The 20,160-nt window shown below is 35.2% G+C and overlaps 2 protein-coding genes across 3 annotated transcripts in view; one reads left to right on the plus strand and one right to left on the minus strand.

Annotated features, from left to right (window-relative positions):
* Positions 1–20,160, minus strand: part of CENPP (centromere protein P) — a 223,143-nt gene that overhangs the window by 143,499 nt on the left and 59,484 nt on the right. The gene's annotated exons all lie outside the window — the stretch shown is intronic.
* OGN (osteoglycin) lies at positions 455–18,304 on the plus strand. 2 transcript variants are annotated; one of them, XM_067744945.1, is made up of 8 exons: positions 455–613; positions 786–953; positions 1,632–1,880; positions 3,295–3,391; positions 9,207–9,365; positions 11,391–11,593; positions 14,319–14,414; positions 15,222–18,304. In XM_067744945.1, the coding sequence occupies exons 3-8, from the start codon at positions 1,707–1,709 to the stop codon at positions 15,390–15,392; spliced, it is 900 nt and encodes a 299-aa protein (XP_067601046.1). In that variant the 5' UTR covers positions 455–613; positions 786–953; positions 1,632–1,706; the 3' UTR covers positions 15,393–18,304. The 2 variants fall into 2 exon arrangements, with proteins under 2 accessions (XP_067601046.1, XP_067601045.1); XM_067744944.1 differs by lacking the exon at positions 786–953 and having other exon boundaries at positions 456–613.

Consider the following 20,160-nt stretch of genomic DNA (forward strand, 5'->3'; position numbering starts at 1 on the left):
ATTCTGACACTTGAGTTTTTGTTATATGTAACAATATAAAGGGGGAGAGGGACCTCAAATGACTAAACTAAAAAATAATTTGTGCTAAAACTAATTTCTACACCGGAAACTTTTTGGCTATATACTAATTAAAGTACTAGAACAACATTTTTACTCTTCATAAAATTAAGAGCATAGATTATGCTTTAGTTTGGTGTTTTATTTCATTCAAAAAGCAGATGTTTTATCTACTGGGAAAGCACTAAAATGAAAAGAATGATTTTTAAACTATGTCATCTTCATAAACTAATATTCACAAAAACATGAGTATTTATTACACAAGGTAAAAATAACAAAATTATGGTGAACAGTAGAAACAATCTGAGTACAGCAGTTACAAATATTTTAAGCACAGTTCTCTAGTACAACACACTACATTTCACCCTAGAGAAAGAATGTTGGCAAAGATCTCTACCACATGGAAACTGCTTTGAAAGCTGTTGGGCCCTGAAATTCTATTCAGCAGTTTGAAATCAATCCACAGCTTTTCTCATTCACCCTCCCACTTGGGGCTAATGCAAGCCATGACCATCTACTGAGGAAAACCACAAAAAACTTCAAAACAGCTACAACGGTAGGCTCTTTTTTCACATATTATTTTAAATATCGTTTGTTAAAATGTGACACCTAACAATCTTAGTAAATGTAAAGGCCATCTTTAATTTTTTTACGTTTCAGTTACTTTGAACAATTATTTTTTAACAAGCACTTAAGTATATCATTGCATAACTTTAATGTCCATGCAGGCAAGAACAAGGTGCTGCAAAAGTCACAAAACCATGTTATTCTTAATTTTCAACCATTGATTTTTGACAAACTGGTATCTACAATGCAGCACCAGGAACTATGAGTAATTCTGTCTGAAGTTACTTATGAAAAAGTGTAAAATGTGCACCACCAGATAAAATCCAGCGGTGAGCCTAAAAATCTTTCCCATTTCATTCCCTCTAAATCTTTGATTAAAGTTCTATATTTTTTCTAGTCTGCAATACTATTTTTGCATTTTTCATGGTTTAAATTTTAGAAGAAATGCTATTAACTAAAAGAAATGATATCTATAAAAATTATAAAACTAAGAAAATTTAAATTATGGCTTTTCCCATATTCTGTACCACCTAAAAAAGTGTTAATGACTACTTTTCATAATGTTAAATTTAAAATTTAATTATAAAACTGTTCCTGGAACTTGTTTCTGCTCATACCAATACAAATCAAGAGTTCGTATAAAGGAGGAAAGTTGAAATATGATATTTTTTAACTCACATGAGACAGATCATGGGACTTCATTTTAACTGTTTATATTACAGGTATCCTAAGAAGACTTCAATTACAAACAAGTACCTTTGTTCAAGGCACCTAATTATTAAAAAACTGAAATTATCAACATTGCTTGGATTTTTGATAGAAAAGGAACTAAAACCATTTTCTGAAACTATTTTTCAGAATGTGGCTGATACATAAAAACTTTTAGCATCTAATTAAAGATCACTAAGGGTTAAATACTTGTTCTCTGGTCCCTACTGCGTATACCCTGCCAAAAAGTCCTCTAAGCTTTTAAATATTGCTTCAATGGTCTGCGTTTTTATTTCCAGGGTAAAAGAGAGTATTGTCCCACAGTCAGCAGGCCACTAGTTTATTAACTTCCAGTCACTTTCATTTTTGCTAAAATGAAGACTCTGAAATCTACACTTCTCCTGTTCCTGTTTGTGCCTCTGATAAAGCCAGCACCACCATCTCAGGAGGATTCACGCATTATCTATGATTATGGAACAGATAATTTTGAAGAAAGCTTATTTAGCCGAGATTATGAGGATAAATCCCTGGATGGAAAAAGTATTAAGGTATTTTATTTCTACTCTAAATTTAATTTCTAAAATGGTCGCCCATTTAAATGTATGTTTTTGTTTTTTCTGAATGTGTCTGATAAGGTAAGAGGAAAGGAAAAGCACATTAAATGCTTCAAAATAATTCAAAATAACTGTCCTCAGATGATATTTTTAAAGTATGCATGCTTCCCAAATTAATACATAGAATCCATAATAACCAAACAGTATCTATAGCAACCAAAACATAAGATTTAAGGAAAACTAAAATTTAAAACATAAAATTTAAGGAAAATTAAACTTTGAGAGGATCTCTGACCATTTGAGATTTATATGTTAAGTAATATTACATAATGTCCTCTATATGCATATTAAAATAAAATAGGAGAAGTGTGTATTAGGAGAAATAAAAATGAATCACCAGCTTAAGGTTTATTGTTTTAGGAAGAAGTGGTTCAAGGAAATAAAGAGTACTGCTTATTTTGTATCTACAGCATTTCACAATAATTCACATATGTCAAAAAATGAAAACTACTTAATATAGCTTAATTTTTAATCGGTTTTAACAATTCAGACTCCATCACTTTACCAAGTAACGGTAACTGTCATTGTCTACAGAGATGACTTTCACACCACATCTTCATATTCTACTTGTACGGGGGCTAAGTAATTACTTGTGGTTTTACTGGCACACAGAAATGAACACTGGGAAAGGAAAAAGTTAATACAGCACTTAAGTATCTGTTGCCTGCCTACCGTGTGTCTGTATGTGTGTCTCTCTCTCCCTCTCTCTCTCTCTCACACACACACACACACACACACACACACACACACACACAAATGGAAAATGAGCAAAGCAGCCAAATATATAACAATGTTGATTGCTTCAAAAGTTCTCCACTATAAATAAGATGACAAAGATTTTAAGAGTGAACAGTTATAATTGCTTCTTTCTTTTTTTAGTACAGATGAGCAAATGTTAACTGTACAATTTCTTCCAATGGAGTTGGTTAATATGCTATTATTATTATTATCACATATATATAATATAGGTATATATATATAGTTATAGCTTAGGGAAAAAAAAGGCCCACTATAACAACAAGTTGTTGGCTCACATGGCTGATTTGAATCTATCAATCAGTTTAAAGAATACTTTCAAAAATCTACTGGTCCCTAAAAAGTAGTAAATAAAAAGTTCTCTGCTTCTTCTCTTTACATTGCTTTAGGATTCTCTCTATCTTAATATAAATGCAGAGACCAAGATATTTGTGAAGTGGAGTAGAATTCAACGACATTTAATAGACAAATGGAAAGGGGAGAGGCTGTTCAACCAGAACACTTACGGGAGAATGTTGTCTGTAATCCCTCAGTTTTACCGTCCAAATTGGTCCTTGTCACACCTGATAATAAATGTTTATTTTTTCAATAGGAAAAAGAAACTACGATAATAATACCCGATGAGAAAGGTTTTCAATTACAAAAAGATGAGAGTACAAAACCATTATCCCCCAAGAAAGAAAATGATGGTAAGTATGAATACTCTAGCATCAAATTTTTTAAAGGAGCTTTAAAAAATAGCTTATAATGGAACTTTATTCCTTATAGTAATCAAAAATTGCATCAGGATATAGTGGATCCAAACAGTGGAATTTTATCTCTAATGATAAAGTCAAACAGGTATATTGTGAGTTTTCATCATTTGCCATTCCACATTATGAGTGAGAAATGTGGAATAGGAACATTCAAGAACAAAGTTTAGTCTACGTTTAGCCTCTACAAAGTGTGTGCTTCTGTCTATATAAAATCAGTTCAAGAAATACTTGTTAAACACCAATTATTTTCAAATACTATGTAGCCTGAGGATAAAGTAAATAAAATATAATTCTTGCCTTTAAGAAACTCACAGAAGAGAGACATAGTTATATACATAAATAATTATAATGTACATTTCAATTAAAACAATAGAAAACTTATAAAATTACAAAGTCCTACTTATTAGTTTCTATTTGGTTTATTCTTGCTCTATCACAGAACATTACTTCACATGACAATATGAAAAAAAAATCACACACTAATTTCTATATTGCTACAATAAAATTAAAATGGACAAAACCAGGGCTTCCCTGGTGGCGCAGTGGTTGAGAGTCCACCTGCCAATGCAGGGGACACGGGTTTGTGCCCTGGTCCAGGAAGATCTCACATGCCGCGGAGCGGCTGGGCCCGTGAGCCATGGCCGCTGAGCCTGCGTGTCTGGAGCCTGTGCTCCGCAACGGGAGAGGCCACAACAGTGAGAGGCCCGCATACCACAAAAAAAAAAAAAAGGACAAAACCAGAAAATATATCTTAAGAAATTTGAGAAGTATCATAGTGAAAGTAGACTTGAAGAAATGGAAAGACATTCTTTGCTCTTCAGTAGGATGATTTAATATCACAAAGATGTCAGTGCTCCCTAAATTTACAACAATGAACTTCTTTAAAGAGCTGGTAAGGCTGATCTTCAAGTTCAGAAGGAAAATCAAACCTGCATGAAATCACCTATCAGAACATGCTTTAAAGCCTGCATACTTAAAATAAGTGTAATACTGGTGTATGAACGAAAGTCCACAGACAAAAAGAAATACATGTAGAAATTTAGTAAATAATAAAGGTAACATCTTTAATCACTGAAGCAAAGATGATATTTTAAAAAACTGGGGCTGGGACAACTAAGTAGTCAACTGACAAGGGATACAATTAGATCCCTATCTTACACAGAAAAACTCCAAATAAATTAGGGTCTAAATGCAAAAAGTGAAACCATACAAATAGTAGAAGATAACCTGGGTGTGGGGTATCTCAAACTCCAGAGACGATAATAGAAAAGATCAATAAATTTGACTCCATAAATGAAACATCTGCATGGCAAAAACCATCATAAACAAAGCCAAAGGCAACTGAAAACTGAGAAAAATATTCGTAATATATATCACTGATAAAGAGTTAATATCTCTAATTTCTAAAGAACAAGTAAAAATCCAGGAAAAAGAAACTGATCAAAACTCCACTGGAAAAATGGACAAAAGATATGAACAGACAATTCACAAAATGATATAAAAATGACGCTTAAACACATAAAAGGTGTTCAATCTCACACGTAAGTTTAAATTATGCCGAGATAAAATTTTTTAACCTATCTGACAAATATATTAATATATTCCATTGGCAAAACTGTAGGGTATCAGACACTGACATACGTTGCTGGTGGTAATACAAACTGGTAGAATGGACAGGAATTTGGTAATATCTAACGAAACCTAATAAGCATTTACTTTCTGACACAGCAATTGACTTCTAGGAATTCACCCTAAAGATATACCTCCAAAAGTAAGAAAACACATATGCAAAATCTCTGAAGCATTGCTTGCATCTGCAAAATATTGGAAACAATCTAATTATCCATACATTCAAGAGTGGTTGAATAAAGTATGGTACATCCACCCAGGGGAATACTATGCAGTTGTAAAAGTGAATGAGGATGATCTCTATAACTAATATGGAGTGATTTTCAGAAGAGATTATGTGAAAAAAAAATGCAATAGAGTATCTACAGTATGCTGTCTTTCACCTAAGAATGAAGGGGGGCTTCCCTGGTGGCGCAGTGGTTGAGAGTCCGCCTGCCGATGCAGGGGACACGGGTTCGTGCCCTGGTCCGGGAAGATCCCACATGCCGCAGAGCGGCTGGGCCTGTGATCCATGGCCACTGGGCCTGCGCGTCCGGAGCCTGTGCTCCGCAACGGGAGAGGCCACAACAGTGAGAGGCCCGCGTACCGCAAAAAAAAAAAAAAAAAAAAAAAAATGAAGGGGATGTAAGAGAATATACATACATCAGCCCACTTTGTGAAAAGAAATTCAAGAAGGGTAACTAAAAAACTGAGACTAGTTACCTATGGGTTACAGATGGGACTAGGGGTAAAAAGGAGGGGGAGATGGTAACTAGGGGTACTAGGGGAAGGTGCTAGAACTTCTTGGAGTATACACTTGTTGTGCAGATTTGATTTTAGAATAATGTTATATTCAAATAAGCAAACAAACAAATACATTTATAAATAAAACCAACTAGGATAAGATAAAAAGAACCCAAATTGGCAAACAAACAGAAAAATAGAAACTTAATTGCATTTCAAATCAATAACATAACACACTACAGGGGGAAAAATCTAATCGAAGTAATCCTTAAACACAGTATTTTGACTGTATACTTTCAGGCTAAAGACAAAATAAAATAGGCAAATACTAAAATTCTAGTGGGTAGGTTTGTTTTCCATAGTATTATAGGTTATCAATAATGAAACTACTTAATGTGTGTTCTGGGACTGAGTAAAGTAAATGCACAGTGGATCACAAGAGCCAGGTTTCTCATTGTCAGAGAAGGGTGTTACAAATATGGTAAGGGGGAAGGCTAAAATGAACACTGTTGAGATGGAGTGGAATGAAAGATATCAGGATCAACTCCTGGTTTGTATACAGAGATACAGAAATAGATATATACATGTTTGCCTCCCTGTATGAGTGTGTATGTTAAAATATGCATATCATGTGCTTATGTTTTCGTATGAGCATATGACACATATTATATACATGTATATATGTATGTCTGCATGTGTGTACTTGTGTATTATGTCCATGTCCATATACCTATACTTGTGTGTATGTATGTGTATTATATATGAAGAGAGCGCCAAATAAAAATACATATATTTCCCAGGTCCCTTTGCTGAAAAAGCCCAGAAGCAATGAGATCCCAGTAGCAATGAGCACATCCACACCCAAATGTTGGTTTCTAAATACCATCCTCCACTAAAAGGGACCAGTACTCCTTGAAATAATAGCTGATTTCAGGCCTGGGGCAAGGAAAGGGCAAGATTGGTCTGGGACATCTTAGCATGCCAGAAAATAAGTAAGTTCTCAAAAAACAGTGGGGACATTTAATTTTTAAAATTAATCAAAATATAAAAAATACATAGGTATAAATGTGTAAAAGATGTACAAGACCTGCTCATTGAAATCCAGACAATATAAAGGGATCAATTGTTATTCATTAATATAAAAAATGTTTGCTCTTCTTTTTTTTTTTTTCTGGCCCCACCATGCGGCATGTGGAATCTTAGTTCCCCAACCAGGGATGGAACATGCACCCCCTGCAGTGGAAGCATGGAGTCTTAACCACTGGACTGCTGGGGAAGGCCCCAAATGTTTGCTCTTCAAAAGACATTGATAAGGAAATAAAAAGACAAGCCACAGACTGGAGGAAAATATTTGCAAAACATAAATCTGACAAATGATTTATATCTACAGAATATACTTTTATAATTCAAAAATAATAATACAAAAAACTATTTCAAAAAACAGGCAAAAGATACGAATAGACACTTCACCACAAAAAAATATGTGGATGGCAAATAAGTATATAAAAAGATGCTTAGCACATTAGTCATTAGGAAAATGTAAATTAAAACACGCGATACCACAACAAACCTTACTTGAAAGGCTAACATAAAAAAGTTCAACCATACATACCAAATGTTGACAAGAATGTAGAGCAACTGGAACTTTCACACACTGCTAATGAGAATGTAAAATGGCACAACCACTTTGGAAAACACTTTAGGACATTCTTCAAAAGGTAAAATACATACGTATAATAAGACCCAGCCATTCTACTCTTAGGTATTTATCCAAGAAAAATGAAAACATTAAGTCCATACATAAACGTTCATGGCAGCTTTCTTTGAAATAGCCAAAAACTGGAAACAACCCAAATGTCCGTAAGAGATGACAGTATAAATGGTGTTTATTGAGACAATGGAATAAATTGGAATGAACTCAGTAATAAATAGGAATGAATTACTGATACATACAAAATTATTTTGAGAAATAATTATGCAGAGTGAAAGAAGCCAGACAAAAGAGTGTATACTGCATGATTCTTTTGATATAAAAGTTTCAAAAATGCAAACTAACATATAATGACAGAAAGGAGATTAGTGGTTGCTGGGAGGGAGAAATTACCAAAGGGCATGAGGAAACTTTTAGAGTGATGGATGTGTTAATTATCTTGATTGTGGTGATGGTTTCATGGGCATATACACATGTCCAAACTTATAAATTATACAAATTAAATATGTGCAACTTACTGTATATCATGGAACCATAAAAAGGCTGTGGGAGGATAAACAGAGCTTAAGAGTTCTCACTGACTAATCTGTGACAATGTGATTATCAAAATAAATAAGACAGTAACGTATTACGGGATACGTTACCCATGGGATGAGGAATTCGTAAGTTCATACTGACAGAAATAAACAAATAAGAAGGGAATGTTCCACCTTATATCAGAATGCCAACTAACAAATAAAGAAGAAATGATGGAGTTAGAAAATAATTGGCAATTATCCTAGTGATAAATGATTCAAGTAAGAATCTTCAACAGATGATAAAACTAGAGGGTGAAAGTTTGATGACAAACCTGATGTTTAGAATCTCAAAGTACTCCTCTAGAAGGTACAAATTACAAAGTGAAAAACAGTAATTTTACAGAGTGAGAACCATGGCAGGTACTAACTGAACCAAGTGACCAAAGACAGCATCATAAGGAATGAGACAGATACATAACACTAAGGATGTAACATTATTTCCATGGTATTCCTGCCAAAAAATGAGGAACTTCATATAAACCCTAATTGAAAGATATTCTGCAAAATAAGTGCCCTGAAAATAAAAGTTTTAAAAAATTCAAAAAATTCCAAAACAGTAAAAGGTATGAAAAACAAAGACTAAGGAACTGTTGCAGGTTGAAGGAGATGAAAGATGCATGACAAGTAAATGCAATGAATGACGTAGGGTACAATAGGGATTCTAACAGTACCCACAATGACTCCAATTTTTAAGTTAATAGTTTGCTTATTTAACTAAGTGGTTTCTAAACTCATTAGAAATGTGTTTGCACCACTCCAAGTGATAAATCAAGCTTATATTTACCTTAAGTCCTGCTTTATGATTTTTGATACTCCAATGAAGAAATGTAACTGTCAATCAATTCAGCAATTAAATGATCACTGCTAAAACAGATAGGAGAATAAAAGAGATTGTGGATTACAGAATTTAAAATAAAATTCTGGTGAGTTATCAGATACAATATAGATTACTAGCTATCATGGCCATAACGTCTTTCCTGTTATCATCCATAATTCTGTAAAGGATCTTTTCAAATTGGTAATAACATTCATGATAGCAAGAATTTTAACACTAGAGGTCAAATATTTTTAAACTACTGATTTTTATGATTTTTGTTTCCCAATTTAGAAATGCCCACATGCCTGCTATGTGTTTGTTTAAGTGGCTCTGTATACTGTGAAGAAGTTGACATTGATGCTGTACCACCCTTGCCAAAGGAATCAGCCTATCTTTATGCACGATTCAACAAAATTAAAAAGTTGACTGCCAAAGATTTTGCAGACATACGTAAGTTAATTTTAAATAAGATATTAGTGTTAACTCATGTTAGTATTTAACTCATATAAACACAAGTTTCTAGGTACCTGTGGCCTATCACGTGTACGGTAGTGACTGTTGAGGTATTTTAAGTATCCACCACACTTCACAAAAATCCACTGGTTTACTGGTGAATCTCCTTTCCATTCAGATGTTCCCTGTCATCTTTCTTTACTGGTGACTACGGAGTCTATGTTGACTGCCCATCTAACATATGGGCAACTATATCTTCTCAACCCCAATATTTCAAGATCCATTTGCCTCAGCCAGTCAGCAATACAAATATAATCAGGATATTTCTCCAATGACAATGTTTTATTTTCTACTTTCACTATAAAAACATAGAAACTGCTTTTTCTTACTTTAACTCATGGTTCTTAAATCTGGCTGCATATTAAAGTATTTTTGATACTAGGTTCTAGTCCCCAGAGATTCTAATATAGGTCTCTAAATTTAGAGGCCCAGGTGTTGTCATTAACCACAACCAAACTCTTCAGATGACTCTAATACAGAATTAATGCTGAGAGCAGTGCCATTTAACTCCTTCCCAGGTCATTAAAAATCCTGGACTTCTGGTGTCCAATCAAAGCTTACAACAACTGCCAGGAGAGTGTTGCCATGAGCACACCAAAATCCCCTACTTCTGCAGTATGAAGTCCAAGTCTGGATCACTAATCCCTCATAAATTTTCTAGATTCCAATGCTGTCAAGGGCTTCTGAAGAAAGTCACATCAAGAAATGCACACTGGCTGCGCTACACATTTACAAGATTAGCCATAACTAAATTCATGCTGTCACCAGTAGCTCCCAACTGACTGAATACAGTTGTTCCTCTTTTGTGGATTCCATGTTTTCAAACTCACCTACTTGATAAAATTTATTTGTAACCCAAAACATCAATACTTCTGGCACTTTCATGGTCATTCGTAGACATGTGCACAGTGGCAAAAAATTTGAGCCATCCAGGATAGGCTGAATGAGATGCTTGGCCTTTTGTTTCAGCTTTTATACTGTAAACAAGTATCCTCTTTACAGTCTACTTAGTGCCACATTTTTCACATTTTTGTGCTCTTTGCTGTTTAAAATGCTCCCTAAGTATAGTACTAAAATGCTGTCTAGTGTTCCTAACTGCAAGAAGGCTGTGATGTGCCTTACAGAGAAAACACGTTAGGTAATCTTTATTTAAGTGTGAGTTACAGCGTTGATTGGCTGTGAGTTCAATGTTAATGTATCAACAATATATACTAAGTAAGATGCCTTTAAAAAGAAACACACATAAAATTTTCCACTGATTGGTTGATGAAAATGTGTGATGAGAGGCTCTAACCCTGTATATTCCCTAGGAGCAATGGTTCCATATTCACTAATTCAGCATTTACACTGACTTTACAGACATGACCACCTTGAATAGTGAGAAGGGACCATATTTTCTAATCATCCCAGGTGGACAAAAGTGATGCACACATAAATACACACACTGAATTTCTCTATCTCTCAGTATGCACCACGGTAACAAATTAGGGAACATTTTTGCCTTTATTGTTGTCAAGCAATAAGGCATGGAGAGATTAAGATATCCTCAGTCACAATATAACAGGCTGGCAAAAAATCCAAAAATATTTACATGATTTTATTCAATCAGATGTAATGCTTACTTTCCATAATTTGCAACAAAAAGTTTCTTTCAAACTACTTGAGCATACTGAGAATTCAAACAAAAAAGGATGGAAGGACTCTATTAACTTTAAGTTCCCTTCCAAACCTGAGGTTTTAGAACTTCAGTGAGAAAGACCATCAGTATCAAGCACAGAATAGATGCTCAGTGTTCAACAAAACTTACTGAGCTACTAATTGTAGACACTCTGCTAGGCACTAAAAATAAAAGATGTTTGAATGACCTGATAAACAAATGCTTTTCCTCAGTCCATACAATTAAGAATTTAACTTCATATATTTTTTAAAAATTTCTTAATTTTTGTATATTTTTCCTTCAAGCTAACTTAAGGCGACTTGATTTTACGGGAAATTTGATTGAAGATATAGAAGACGGTACTTTTTCAAAACTTTCACTGTTAGAAGAACTTACACTAGCTGAAAATCAACTACTGAAACTTCCAGTTCTCCCTCCCAAGCTTACTTTATTTAATGCAAAATACAACAAAATCAAGAGTAGAGGAATCAAAGCAAATACTTTCAAAGTAAGTATTTTATAGTATGACTGAGCACAATATAAAAATATCGGTTATACAGCCAATAATAACATGAGAAAAGAAAAAGAAACTATGGTCTAGAATTTTGTTCTAAAACTATTTTAATGTAATAAATGAAGATATTATTTACATGATAAATAGTGATACTACTAGGCTTATTCAGTCTAGCTTATGCCTGTACCTCACTTAAAATACCTTTATCTTGTTTCATGGGACTACCTGGTGTCACATCTTTTTCCCTTGTTCACACAGCAATATTTATTTATACAGACAAAGTTTGCACCCTCGTGGCACCAACAGTCTGCAAAACCTCAAAATGGGAGTGTTCCTGTGTTTATTTTTTCCTTACAATATTAGTAATTTACAAACACCAGAAAAAATCATGTTCTAAAGTAAACACTGAATTTTATTTTTAATACTTAAAAGTATTAGACCATAGACTTCTGTAGGTAGACATTCTTTTGAATTCCATGATGGCACCTAATACAAAATTCTGTATGTAGTAAAAATTACATATATTTCTTAATTTAGTAATACAAGAAAATAAATGCACATGAAAAGGGCAAGGTGATTTCCTCTGATTTAGATAGCCAGGTTGTCTCAAAATGCAGAGCCTACAGGGAAGTAACCTCAGCCCAGGACTTCCATAGCTCTATGTACTCATTCCCAGTCCTGGAAGAAACCCCAGATAAAAGGATGAGACAATCACGCTACTGTTGGCAACAGAAGACCTCGTTCAAAAGGAAGATTTGGGGCTTCCCTGGTGGCGCAGTGGTTGAGAGTCTGCCTGCTGATGCAGGGGACACGGGTTCGTGCCCCGGTCCAGGAAGATCCCACATGCCGTGGAGCGGCTGGGCCCGTGAGCCATGGCCGCTGACCCTGCGCGTCCGGAGACTGTGCTCCGCAACGGGAGAGGCCACAACAGTGAGAGGCCCGCGTACCGCCAAAAAACAAACAAACAAAACAAAAAGGAAGGTTTGTAGCTCCTTAGGACAACTCCTAGCAGTTCCTCAGAAGTTAAGGGACTCTTAGGGGACTTTTAAAAACTGGACTCATTTTAAAAACAAAAAAATGTTTGTAATTTGAAGATATGCAATTTGAGCAGGTAAACCTTTGAAAAACTGACATGTTAAAGACCTACAGGAGTAGGGACTTCCCGGGTGGCGCAGTGGTTAAGAATTCATCTGCCAACGCAGGGGACACGGGTTTGAACCCTGGTCCGGGAAGATCCCACATGCTGTGGAGCAACTAAGCCCATGCGCCACAACTACTGAGCCTGCATTCTAGAGCCAGTGAGCCACAACTGCTGAAGCCCGTGCATCTAGAGCCCGTGCTCTAGAAGAAAAGCCACCACAATGAGAAGCCCGCACACTGCAACGAAGAGTAGCCCCTGCTTGCTGCAACTAGAGGAAGACCAAGCACAGCAACAAAGACCCAATGCAGCCAAAAATAAATAAATAAATTTATAAAACAAAACAAAACAAACAAAAAAGACCCACAGGAGCTAATCAACATTTCACAAAAGGAATGTTTGAATATTTCGGATTTTACACGTGGATTACAGAAGGGATTCATGACAAGTTGGCATGAAAATGATAAACTCAGCTATTTTCTAGTTTTGCTTAATGCCCTAGGCTGCCAAAGCCACTGGTAAAATCAGGTTACTCTAATCCATGTTAAAGAGGCCCACTGGGGAAGACAAGAGCTTGGTGCCCATATGGTGAATTGTAGGATGCTTAAGAAAGGATTAGGGCTTCCCTGGTGGCGCAGTGGTTGAGAGTCCACCTGCCGATGCAGGGGACACGGGTTCATGCCCCGGTCCGGGAGGATCCCACGTGTCGCAGAGCAGCTGGGCCCATGAGTCATGGCCGCTGAGCCTGTGCATCCGGAGCCTGTGCTCCGCAACGGGAGAGGCCACAGCAGTGAGAGGCCCGCGTACCGCAAAAAAAAAAAGAAAAAAACAAAGAAAGAAAGGATTAAAATAACAGCAAATTAATTCTAAAAAAAAAAAAAATATTACCAAATTCTGTCACAGGATGCATATCAAAGGTAAGGTAAAAGATTATTGTCAAGGGAAACTACATCTTGAGATCATATTATAAAATTATACACAATAATGGATTACTGATCATGAAGAGTAATCCAATGTAGAGTCCTTGGGGTGTAAAAAAGTCATACTTGTCTACGTATTTAATAAACTGCTTTGGGAGACATCTTACTAACAAGCATACACATCTCTTAGGAACATTCATTTTACTACAAATTGGTGGAGCTGAAATGGAAAGTTGTGAAGGTTCAAGAGAGGTTATGGCAGTACCAGGATGCAAATATAATCCTGCATAAGAATTAACCTTATTACCTGCTCCCAAGAGAAATTTAAAGGGCCCCAGAAATTGGCATGAGGGCTGAGTCTGAATATGATGGTATTCCGAAGTGAGATGAGTGGACAGAAATGTGGGGATGCATCAGGACTCTACTGCCCTTCGTAAAGGACCAAATATACTACTTGTAAAACCAAAAGCACCGAACAACAACAAAGCAAACAAAAAAATCCCACCAAACCTAAAACTACCATACCAATGATTAATAGTATTGATATGTGTCTATATCTATATCTATGTATTTATACGTATATGTGTGTATATAGCTTGAATCATGTGAAGAAATGCAATGAGCTCAATAACACTTAAGCAAAAGCACCTCTTCCTTACAGAAATTGAATAACCTCTCCTTCCTCTACTTGGACCACAATGCCCTGGAATCTGTGCCTCTTAATTTACCAGAAAGTCTGCGTGTAATTCATCTTCAGGTATGATTGCTCTTTTCACATTATCTGACTTTAATTCAAATTATTATGGGTCAATCTTACGATTCATTAGGAAGCTCACTTATTTACACGTAAATTTTGCCCATCAAAAGTATTAATATTTAGCCAAATGTTCTCTCCTGCCCAGAAGCCCTGGTTCTATCCAGAGCACAACCAAAGGACCAGTAACACTAGGTGGGAGGTCTGCTCTTATAGTAGGATTTGTCTCCAGGTGTGCACTTGGCATCTCCTAGTTAATCTGACATGTGGATTTGAAGTTAGGGGACACTAAGACCTGTGGTTTATGTTTCCTTCTCCAAATAGCAGTAAACACTTGGTTTTGGAGACTTCCCAGCTGACTTTATTGTCCAACATCAACTTAGGGTAATAGAAAAGTGAAAAGGGAATAAAAATAAACTAAAAGTGGTCTTTTACCATCACAAGAATTCCCATTTTTTCTTCTTATTTCTTTAAAGTATATTTAAGGAAACAGTACCCATTTTGAGTTGACACTCTAGAATAGGATACTTTATCCAGCTATTATAATCTTATTTATACTCAGAAATTTGTTATATGGGTTTTGCTCTTAGAAATAGCCAGTAGTCTGTTCTTCCAAAGTAATACTGTAGACTTTAAAAAGGAAGGCTCAGATTGCTCAGCAAGGGTTTTTATTACCGTGAAGATATATACACAGTATGTACAGTATTTTAAAAATCACTTTTTAGATAAAATATTCTGTGAGATCTCATTACACAAAATACAAAAGGATGATTTCGGGTTTCTAAACAATTTTTCCCTTTTATTTTCTAGTTTAACAACATAACTTCAATTACAGATGATACATTCTGCAAGGCTAATGACACCAGTTATATTCGGGACCGCATTGAAGAGATACGCTTGGAGGGCAATCCCATCATCCTGGGAAAACATCCCAACAGTTTTATCTGCTTAAAAAGATTGCCTGTAGGGTCATACATTTAACCACTATCAATGCAGCACATAAGCTAAAGTACACACATACTTATAATCTGTCTCAACAATGTCTAAAGGAGCTTAAGTATTTAATATTAATTTTGTATCCTACTATGAAGGAACTTATGTTTTAAGCAAAGATGTTCAAAAAACCTTACATATAACAATGAGCAAAAAGTAACAGTGAATCTCTAAGTTCAAAACAAAGTAATGTGAAAATATTTGAACAGCATTACAAAATCCCTGCAGTTTATACTGGAGTACCATTTAAAAGGTATGTTTTTATATAAATACCCAAATTTAAGATGTATTACGAAGTGAAAGGATAAGTCCAAGAAACTTTCAACTGTTTGTCTTTCCTGGCTTCTACTGGATCCCTAAAGCATTTAAGGCATATGTTCCAAACACTTTGAAAAGCTAAATATTTCCAGGGACCTCTCACTTTTCTTTTATCATTCATACATTATTCATTATGAAGTAGGAACTCTGTTTTCTTTCTATTAAGGCAGCTACTATATTTTTACTTAGCCTCAGAAATAGGAATATAGTCTCATACCTAGGCAAAACTTTCCAAATAAAGCATAATTTTACTCTCTGATAAAGAGCTAATATAGTAATGTTCAGTTATTCTGCTTTGTGATCACACAATTAAAGGGTTTAGTAAAATAGTACAAAATTTTCTTTAATCTAAATATTAACATTCTAAGTCCACCATAAAACATTTTAGGAAGCCAAGCACATCAAAATTAGTATGCTTATAAAAAAACCTGAAAGTCCATCCTGTTTCTCAGAACATAGCCATAAAATTCTCCACTGTAAAGGCTTTCAATTATGATATATACTGCAAAATATTTTCTTTTTATACTATAGGAATGAGAATCTCATCAATAAATTTATCCAAATGTAAGACATGAAAACCAAGTGAATTCTGTGGTGTTACTACTACACACCACCTTCCCACCCACCCATACACATCCACGTTCTTGAGAATAGACCACACATTCACAAGAAAGCATCTCAGCAACATTTTCTAGAGACCCATAATTAACTGGTATGTTTAAAGATGAGAATTCATCTCCAATCTAATAGTGATGATAAAGTTCCTAAAATTACTTTCCTCTTGAGCAAACCCCACTCAAAAGTCTTAGTCTCCACACTGCTTTGGGGTTGCATATAAAATGATCAGTGCTTTAGAAACAAGAGTCTGAACTGTGTATATAAAAATTGCCGACATTGTTTCCAACATAAATTATGCATTAGAATCAAGTTGGTCTCTGTATACTATTCCCAGAACAAACACTATTGGTGGTTTTTCATTTGCTTCTGTTTTTTCCATACGTAGAATGACCTGTTTTTCAATTTTCCCATTTGTCAAGGTTGACCCCAAAATGAAATTTTTTCACTAAAACACCTGTGATGTCTTAACACCACAATAATTACTGCTACAACACTAACGCATTCACTGATTTTATTGTGGTAACTGGCAACAATAACTATTATACGGCTTTCTCATTTTGTGTGCGAGCCTCATTTCTCTGTGACTGAGAAAGCTCACTGAGCACACTGAACACGTCCAATATTCCCTTTATACATTCAAAGTGCTAGCATAATAGTGTGCACATCTAAATTGAATATATAGTAAATAGTGCAAAATAAAATCCATTTAAACAGAAGGGCTCTGTTTTATTTGGAAAAATAGAATATTTAAACTACCACAATCTTGAATAAATCAATAGAAATAAACTGTAACTTTATCTGGAAAAACAAACTTAATAAAGGATTGCTGAGTGGTGGAACCAACACTGGGGAAAGGGGTCAGTACTTTCTTCCCATTTCCAGATGTCAGAATAATAATGTATTCCTATGTTCTTTATATTACTAAACTCAAAGGGGAAAAGCACCATAAAATAACTCTCAAATTTTAGAGAATTTAAAAGCCAGTGGTTTATATAAAATAGCAATTAGGAAAGAGCACTGGTTTAAAAGTCTGAATTATGGAATTATCTTAAAAAATAGCTTTGAGACTTCTAGATAAGATGATATGAACCTAGGTACCTGACAACCTTATATACACCTTTAAGTCACAAATAAAATAATGAAGTAAAATATATGCTGATCCCCATTATCTTAAATAGATATTGCTTCATTCTTGACACTGAAACAGAGGATTAAAATTAAAAATATTTTACCCCTACAAACATTCCTGAAAGAAACTAAAGAAGATATGCATAAATGGGAAGACATCTTGTGTTCAAGAATGGAAGACTGAATAGTTAATATGTCAGCACTACCCAAAACAACTTCAAAATGATAGGAACAGAATAAAGGGACAAAGCAGGTGATTGAACAGTTAATCCCACTATGGGATTGTAAGTAAAGGAAAAGTATGGGAGACCCCTGTAAGTTAATGATCGCTCAAGAAAGCAGGTTTGCTTAACCACAAAGCCAAGCATGCCTGCTTAGCAACAAAACCATGCAACAGAAACATAAGACATGCCCCCAAACAATAAACAATGGTGGCATGAGACCCACATCCTGACCAGTGAGCTCAGTAAGTTAATGACCCCTAGGACATGCTCTCTGCACACATAAAAAACAATAATTTATGGAAAGGTGACATTTCAAAGTGAAAGACCCTCATTGTATGGAGACCTGAAATAATATTTCCACAGTGCCATGACAGTCCTGGCTTGACCACGTAGGGACAAGAAAACTCCCCTGTCCAACCTAGAGGAGGAGTTAATGATGGAAGCGTGATATCTACTCAAGAATGAGGAAGAAGGTGGTCTTTTCCTCCTCCCCACTTCTCCTTTGATTATAAAACTGTAGCCAACTAAGTTCTCAGGGCGCATCACCCCCTAGCCCACCTGCTTTTAAGCCTCACAAGCATCCTATTCTAATAAATCACTTCTTATCTATCACTTTGTCTCTTGCTGAATTCTTTCCACAATGAGACATAAAGGACTGTAGCTCCTTGGAACCCCTCCGAAACGCCACCTAGTGGTTTCAAAAGCAATCCCTATCAAACTCCCAACGACATTTTTTGAAGAACTGGAAAAACCCACCAAAATTCATATAGAATCTCAAGGGACTCCAAACACCAAAAAGAAATTTGAAAGGAAGAACAAAACTGGAGGATTCACACTTCCTCATTTCAAAATGTAACTATAAAGCTACAGTAAACAAAAGTGTGATACTGCCATAAGGACAGACGTACAGACCAATGGAATAGAATAATGAATCCAGAAACAAACCTTTGCATATATAGTCAAATGATTTTTGACAAAGGTGTCAAGACCACTCAATGAGGAAAGGACAGTCTCTTCAGCAAGCGATGCTAGGAAAACTGGATATCCATATGTATAAGAATGAAGTTGGACTGCTGGCTTACAGAATATATAAAAATTAACTCAAACTGGATTAAACACCTAAACTTAAGAGCTAAACTATAAAACTCTCAGGAAAAAATAAAGAGAAAATTCTTTATGATGTTGAATTTGGCAATGATTTCCTGGATATGACACCAAAAACACAGGCTACAAAAGAAAAGAAAATAAATTGGACTTCATCAAAATTAAAAATTTCTATGCATCAAAGGACACTATTGAGAGAATGAAGGAACGGCAAATTAGTGTTTAATGGGACAGATTTTTACTGGTGATGGTTGCACAACAATGTGATGTTTCTTTCCATTCTAGTAACCTTGTCACCAGCAAAGGACCAGCTCAAAGAAGCACTTTATCCTCTACAGGAAAAACACACCAATTATACTTCTACACTTGCCTTAAAAGCACCTAGAGGAAAATCAGTTTGAAACTGGGACTAGTGCTCACATTTCCCACAACCCATTCTAATGTATAAGGAAATGGCCGTATTAGGTGATTCATTACCATAACTGCCAGCAGACTCCTCAATCATTATTGTATTTTACCAATTCTGAAGAAGAGCTATTTAATTGTCCTGGTGCAAGAGCACCTGAAAGTAAACAACATAATCCTGAGCACTCCTCAAGGGACCACAGTACAGGTACAGTACAGGTACTGACATGTTTCATTCTAAAGAAAATCTTATGCTTGACAGATATTACTAGCTCAACCAAATAAAATGCAAATAATGATGATGATGATAAAAAAAAAAAAGAATCCAAAATAAATGAGAATTAGTACCAGTCATAAAAATAATAGTCAGGACTCAGGATTTTGAGGGAACCTGAACCTTGAGATATTATTTATGTTAACTCTTTCAGAACTGGTTTCTGTGTGCATCACTGCTGTCAATAATATGATACTATCTAACTAAGTAGGATCTGGGGAATTACAATGCAGCCAAATATAGTTCTAGTTATGACAGAAAACAAAGGGAATTAAAAAAAAGTCTCTGAATGTATATGTATCAGACCTAAGAAGCATTACTTTACAAGAATCAGACTCCAATATTTAAACTTGAAATATACAATAAATAAGAAGCTCAAAATACAGAGTGTGTCTCAGGAAGTAAAGATTACACTGTGACGTTACAAGGCTGCTATGCCTATGTCCTTCATTAGCATTTGGCATTTTACTTCACGTGTCCTTGACAGATTAATTTTTCAAAGTGTGTACTGTAAAGTAAATATATATTATATATATATATATATATAAGACTATATTCTTTCAATATAAATGGTTAACTGACTTGTACAGAAGCATTCCTCCTTCATTTATTCCAAATAACTGCAAATCTAGAAGTCAATAAAAACATTTTCTATTGTTTGAAAACTTTAAGAATGTTATCTTAA

Source organism: Pseudorca crassidens, chromosome 7 (assembly GCF_039906515.1).
Source record: "Pseudorca crassidens isolate mPseCra1 chromosome 7, mPseCra1.hap1, whole genome shotgun sequence".
NCBI lineage: Eukaryota > Metazoa > Chordata > Mammalia > Artiodactyla > Delphinidae > Pseudorca > Pseudorca crassidens.